This window comes from Mus caroli, unplaced genomic scaffold (assembly GCF_978045245.1).
Source record: "Mus caroli unplaced genomic scaffold, Mus_caroli_1 scaffold_9, whole genome shotgun sequence".
NCBI classification, from domain to species: Eukaryota; Metazoa; Chordata; class Mammalia; order Rodentia; family Muridae; genus Mus; species Mus caroli.
The window spans coordinates 56,364,644-56,372,159 of NW_028227264.1; the positions used below are offsets into that span (position 1 = coordinate 56,364,644).

General features: G+C 43.1%; 1 protein-coding gene across 1 annotated transcript; it reads right to left on the minus strand.

Annotated features, from left to right (window-relative positions):
• Window positions 1–5,774: 5,774 nt before the first annotated feature.
• Window positions 5,775–6,662, minus strand: LOC147002648 (uncharacterized). Its single transcript, XM_085842559.1, has one exon. The coding sequence runs from the start codon at window positions 6,660–6,662 to the stop codon at window positions 5,775–5,777; it is 888 nt and encodes a 295-aa protein (XP_085698685.1).
• Window positions 6,663–7,516: the final 854 nt, after the last annotated feature.

Consider the following 7,516-nt stretch of genomic DNA (forward strand, 5'->3'; position numbering starts at 1 on the left):
CTGCAATGAGGAAGTAGAGAAGAAATTAACTGTTACATATCTGTCTTTTTTTATTCCCGTTTTATTCAGACTAAGGTACTCATTTCTTATGATTGTGCCACACACTTCAAGGTGGGTCTTTTATAGTTAATTATTTTGGGAAATGTACTCACAGAGATACCTAGATTATTTCTCTCAGACCATTTTGAATTCAGAGACTTTGACAATGAATATTGACCATGTCAACACCCAATGGCATGAATAAATAAAGTGGTAAAAGACATTAGTTTAGTTGCTACCTATATTGCATTCTTGTTCTTTGATTACTTCTCCTGGTTGGCACATCCCCAGAATTCCAAAGTTTACCAGACTCTTCAAAGCTCAGTCTTAGCTAATGTAAAATTTATTCATTTGTACTGATACATATAAAATACAAGATAAGCATAAAAATAAACTTTTCTCACACAAAGCTTCATTTAGTCCAGGCAGGAGGAAAACTCACTATATAGATATGGCACTGAATTTTTGGTCTCCATTTCCAGCATCCCAAGGTTTCAGTCATGAAAACAAGGCAAATTTCTATCTCCTTAAAAGAACATTAATTTGGCTTATTTTACTTATGTGAATGTTTTCCCTGCATGGATGTATATGCACCAAAGGCATGCCTGTTGTTGGCTTATGAATGATCTTGAGGCACTGTGTTACTCAGGGTTTCTATTCCTCCACAAAACAACATGACCAAGAAGCAAGTTGAAAAAGGAAGGGTTTATTCAACTTACACTTCCATATGATGTTCATCACCAAAACAAGTCAGGACTGGAATGCATACATGGTAGGAACTTAAAGGCAGAAGTGGATGCAGAAGCCAAGGAGGAGTGCTGCTTACTGGCTTGCTTCCCCTGGCTAGACTAGCTTGCTCTGTTATATAACCCAAGACTACCAGCCCAGGGATGGCACCACCCACAATGGGGTGGGACTTCCCACCCTTGATAATTAATCGAGGAAATGCCTTACATCTGGATCTCATGGAGGTATTTCCTCAGCTAAGATAACACCTGCTTGTGACAAGTTGACACACCATCAATAAGACAAAAAACCACCAACAGATTGGGAAAGGATCTTTACCTATCCTAAATCAGATAAGGGTCTAATATCCAATATATATAAGGAACTCAAGAAGGTGGACTCCAGAAAGTCAAATAACCCCATTAAAAAATGGGGCTCAGAACTGAACAAAGAAATCTCACCTGAAGAATACCGAATGGCAGAGAAGCACCTGAAAAAATGTTCAACATCCTTAATCATCAGGGAAATGCAAATCAAAACAACCCTGAGATTCCACCTCACACCAGTCAGAATGGCTAAGATCAAAAATTCAGGTGACAGCAGATGCTGGCGAGGATGTGGAGAAAGAGGAACACTCCTCCATTGTTGGTGGGATTGCAAGCTTGTACAACCACTCTGGAAATCAGTCTGGCGGTTCCTCAGAAAATTGGACATAGTACTACCGGAGGATCCAGCAATACCTCTCCTGGGCATATATCCAGAAGATGTCCCAACCGGTAAAAAGGACACATGCACCACTATGTTCATAGCAGCCCTATTTATAATAGCCAGAAGCTGGAAAGAACCCAGATGTCCCTCAACAGAGGAATGGATACAGAAATTATGGTACATTTACACAATGGAGTACTACTCAGCTATTAAAAAGAATGAATTTATGAAATTCATAGCCAAATGGATGGACCTGGAGGGCATCATCTTGAGTGAAGTAACACAATCACAAAAGAACTCACACAACATGTATTCACTGATAAGTGGATATTAGCCCAAAACTTAGGATACCCAAGATATAAGATACAATTTACTAAACGCATGAAACTCAAGAAGAATGAAGACCAAAGTGTGGACACTGTGCCCCTTCTTAGAATTGGGAACAAAACACCCAGGGAAGGAGTTACAGAGACAAAGTTCTTAGCTGTGATGAAAAGATGGACCATTTAGAGACTGCCGTATCCAGGGATCCTTCCCATAAGCAGCTTCTAAAGACTGACACCATTGCATACACTAGCAAGATTTTGCTGAAAGGACCCAAATATAGCTGTCTCTTGTGAGACGATGCCGGGGCCTAGCAAACACAGGAGTGGATGTTCACAGTCAGCTATTGGATGTATCACAGGGCTCCCTATGCAGAAGCTAGAGAAAGTACCCAAGGAGCTAAAGGGATCTGCAACCCTATTGTTGGAACAACATGATGTACTAACCAGAACCCCGGAGCTCTTGTCTCTATCTGCATATGTATCGAAAGATGGCCTAGTCGGCCATCATTGGAAAGAGAGGCCCATTGGACTTGCAAACTTTAGATGCCCCAATATAGGGGAATGCCAGGGCCAAAAGAATGGGAATGGGTGGGTAGGGAAGTGGGGGGCGCTATGGGGGACTTTTGGGATAGCATTGGAAATGTAACTGAGGAAAATATGTAATAAAAATATTAAAAAAAAAAACTTGTAGCCCACCAAATTGAAAGACAAAAGCAAATTGGTAATTTACTCAATAAAGACCACTTACAGAACTTAAATCAAGATCAGAGAGACAATATAAATAGGCCTACAACACCATGCAAAATAGAAGCAGTCATTAAAAGTCTCCTAACAACAACTAAAAAGCCCAGGATCAAAAGTGTTAGCACACAATTCTAGCAGAGTCTAAAAGAATTAATGCCAATACCCCTCAAATTATTCCACAAAATAGATACAGAACGCTGCCCAACTCATTTTACAAGACCACAGTTACCTTAATGCCCATATCACATAAAACCCCATCAAAGAAAATCACAAACCACTTTCCCTTTGAACATAAGTATAAAAATTCTCAGTAAAATGCTTGAAAACCAAATCTAACAACATCAAAAAGACCATCAAAGATAATCAACAAGTAGGCTTCATCCTAAACAAAGAGGAAAAGTTCTGCATGTATGAATCAATAAATGTAATGTACCATATAAACATAATAAAAGACAAAGAAATATGATCATCTCATTATATGCTGCAAAGCCTTTGAAAAAATCCAACACCCCTTCATGATAAAATTCCTGGAGAGATTAAAGTGATGCAGGGATCTACCTGAACAAAGAAAGGAAATTTGCAGCAAGCCCATAGCCAACATCAAGTTAAATGAAGAGAACCTCAAAGAATTCCACTAAAATCAGAAACAAGACAAGGTTGCCCACTATCTTCTTATATAATAGAGCATGAAGACAACTGATGGAGATCAAAATGGAAACAAGGAAGTCAACATATCTTTATTTGCACATGATATCATTGCATACACAAGTTACCCTAAAAGTACCCCTGGGAAACTCCTTTACCTGATAACACTTGGAGTAAAGTTGCTGTATAGAAATTAACTCACAAAAATCAGTAGCCTTCCTCTACAAAGTTAAATACATACTGAAAAATTAAATCAGGGGAATAATAAAATTCACAATATCCTCAAAAAATATCTGGGGGGTAACTCTAGCCAAGCAAGTGAAAGGAATGTATGATAAAAATTTCAGGATAGTGAAGAAAGAAATTAAAGAAGATATCAAAAGATGGAAAGAACTTCCATGCTTGTGGCCTGGTAGGATTAACATAGTAGACAGAGACATCCAAACTAAAGAAATCCCCATAAAATAGCAATGCAATTCTCAACAAATCTTGAAAGGACAATTTTCAACTTTGTACTGGCTGGTTTTATGTGTCAACTTGACACAGGCTGGGGTTATCACAGAGAGAGGAGCTTCAGTTGGGGAAGTGCCTCCATGAGATCCAGCTGTGGGGTATTTCCTCAATTAGTGATCAAGGGGGAAAGGCCAATTGTGGTTGGGACCATTTATTGGCTGGTAGTCTTGGGTTCTATAAGAGAGCAGGCTGAGCAAGCCAAGAGAAGCAAGCCAGTAATGAACATCCCTCCATAGCCTCTGCATCAGCTCTTGCTTTCTGACTTGCCTGAGTTCCAGTCCTGACTTCCTTGGTGATGAACAGCAGTATGGAAGTGTAAGCAAAATAAGCCCTTTCCTCCAAACTTGCTTCTTGGTCATGATGTTTTGTCCAGGAATGGAAACCCTGACTAAGACAATACTTCATATAAAAACACAAAACACACGCACGCACACATACACACACACACACACACCCCAGTATAGTCAAAACAACCCTAAATGATAAAAGAGCTTTAGGTCATAAAATCACTATCCTTGATATCAAGTTGTAATATAGAACTATAATAATAAAAACAGCATTGTATGGCACAAACATAGATTTACAAGTTGATCAATAGGATCCAACTGAAGTTACAAATATAAGTCCACAAATATATGGACATCTGCTGTTTCATAAAAAATCAGAAATACAATAAAAAACCACAGCATCTACAAAAAAAAAGGTGCTGGTCAAACAGAAAGTCTATATGTAAACTGATGTAAATAGATATGTACATATCTCTCTCTACAAAACTCACACCAAATAGATCAAAGACCTCAAAATGAAACTGGACACCCTGAACCTGATAGAAGAGAAAATGGAGAATAAGCTAGAACCTACTGGCACAGGAAAAAAAAATTCTGAACAGAAACCCATTAGCACAAGCATTAAGAATAAAAATTATAAAATGAAACCACATAAAACTCAACAGCCCAAGTATGGTGAAGGACACCATCATTAGGACAAAGAGACAGCATAGAATAGGAAAAGATTTTTAAAACACTCCATATCAAACATACAACGGATATTCAAAATACATAAAACCCTCAAAAAACTAAAAATCGAACAAATGACCAAATTTAAAAAACGCTGGCTGCACTGTATTCCCAAGATATTTCTTTACAAGGTTCTGCCTTACACACATTCTTCTTTCTGTTGACATTCCACCTGCTTGTTAGTAGATCAAGCAAGCCTGTCTCTCCCCTGGACACAGCCCAGCCTTCCTTGTTCTCTCCCCTTCCTACCTGGCCTCTCTGCATCCCTCCTGAATACCTTCCTATGTCTTTCATCCCTTTTAAATGGAAAGCTCATGCACAATCTCCGGGTACAACAAAACAGCCTATTCAACCCACCCCTCATCCCACAAAACAGCACACAAACACACAAACAAATTTTGTTAAAACCAAAAAACTTTATTGAAAGCAATGGAAACAAACTACACAAACCCAAACCAAACCCAACAAAGCCAAACCAAAATAAATAAATAAATAAATAAATAAATAAGAAAAAAGAAAAAATGAAAAAGAAAGTAAAAACGAAAAAGAAAACAAACTAAAGACCTATGAGTACTAGATATTAAAAGACTGGCCTGTAAAACCTTGCACAGCTCTGCACGAAGCATCTGTAAGGATAGCAGCAGTCCATATAACCCAGGGAAGGAGTCCACTCTCCCCATTGCCCACAGGTACTGTCTGTCCTCTGTAGTGAAGCCTAGACCTAGTGTCCTGTGTGATTTCCTGGGGTCCACTGGAGCCAGTCACTAGGTGTGGCCCTGCTTTTGGGGTTATCTTTAGGCTCCTTGTTGTTGAGGAGTCACTATTGGCCTCTCAGTCTGTCCCTGTAACTGAGTCTCTCACTTTCTCAGGGCTGATTTCCTAATCCCTGAGCCCTGGAGACAGCACTTCATTATTATCGCCACCTGCCATCCCTCCTTATAGTTATCGAGACACTTTGCATTTCGGGAAGTCACTGGAGTTGGGTTTTTGATGCACATCCTTCCTGGGATGGGTACCTTCTAGGGTTCCAAATTGGGTCTCTTCAGGATTTTGATTTCTAGATGCAAGGTGTACTGTCGGGGAGAGAGAGCATATCTAAAAGAGTCTGATATTCTTCTGGAGTGAGAGGCAGCTCAGGTGTTGTGTCCATTTGCTCCCCTGTTTCCTCCACATTCACAGGTGCAGGCCCCTGCTCCTCAAGTTGGACTTCGGTCAGCAGTTGATCGAGAAAGAGCTCCAGAGGGTCTGTGTACCCATTTTGAATGGGGGCCTGTGCTTGGCCTGGTCCAGAGGGCTGTGCCACTTGGGGAGGCTGGGACTCTCCCCACAAGTTTGGCGAGATGCTTGGGATCGAGGTATGCATGCACGAATTTGCTGCTTCATCCACGGGCAGTAAGCTGTCCTGGGAACCTTCAGGGTCCCTGCCGCCAGGATCAATACCCAAATTCAAAGGGGCTGGTACACGATCTTCCACCTGGACTTTGTCCAGCAGTTCGTCAAAGAGAAGTTCCAGAGGGCCTACGTTGCTTGCTTGAGTGGGGACCTGTTCTTGGCCTGTTCCACAGGGCTGTGCCACTTGGGAAACTTGGGACTCTCTGCAGAAGGAGGGTGAGTTGCTGGTGACCGTACATCCTGCTTCTTCCTGTGGCAACGAGTACTCCTGTGCACCTTCATGCCCCCTGCCTACCTGACCTGCAGGGGCCCCACCCCACACTTGTGAGGACAGGAAGTCTTGATCTTGAGCTGTGGGCCTGCCCCTCCTGTGGCGCCAAGCTCTTTGGTTTTGCAACCATATGTGGATCGTGTCCTCTGGCAACCCTGTCTCACGTGCCAGCTCCTCCCTGGTAGCATAGCCTGCTCGTGGGTTCCTCTCAAATGCTTGTGCTAGGATCCTGCGCTGCGACAAGGAGAGTCCAGTGCGAGGCCTTCTGCTGGACGATCGCATGCCTCTACCATGTACCCTGGAGCCTAGCTCTTCCTGGAGCTGTGGTGAGGCTATCTGGTTGAAGCCTCAGGTGAACCTCTTTGAGGCATGCCCCTCCCCATCCATTGCGATTTCCTGTGGTTCTGAAACCACACCCAGATGCAGCAATCTGGGATCCCCATTCTCCTGGCCAGGTCCTTCCTCTCCTTGAAGCTCAGGTATCTGTTCTAGTTGAAAGCTGATAGGGCCTCCTCTTGCCATTCCTGTCAAACCGTCTTCCTTCGCCGTGAGAATTCTCATGCCAACCACTGCCACCAACACGGATGCCAGCTTCTGCTATGGTGCCAATGACGGCCTCCCAGGAATCCTCACCTTGGTAGAATCTACTCAGGACCGCTCCAGAACAAACAGAAGCTGCAGCAAATGCCTGCAGAGTGGCTGTGACCACGGCCCCATAAATAACTCTGCCTCTGCTCAGGTATTCCTGCCCACTACCTACCAGTTAGGCACCTTGGACTACAGAACATGCCTACCCCTTCTTCCCAGTGCCAACAAGAAGCGCCATGCCTGCCACGCCTGCCGCCAGACATTAGGGAACCTGGAGGCAGACCTCAAGGGTCCTTGCCACACCTGCCAAGGGTGGCACACGACGTCAGTGCACCAGGAGGCAGACCTCAAGCGCCCATGCCAAACCTGCCAAGCCTGGCACATGACGTCAGGGCACCAGGAGGCGGACCTCAAGCGTCTTCTGACACTTTGCAAAGTCTCCCCAAAGGCTCCTCATCCCTGGCAAGCCACGGGGTTGCCATTCTAGACCCACACCCAGGGAGCACACAAAAGTCAGAAGACTCGCCATTCCCATCAGCCATATCATT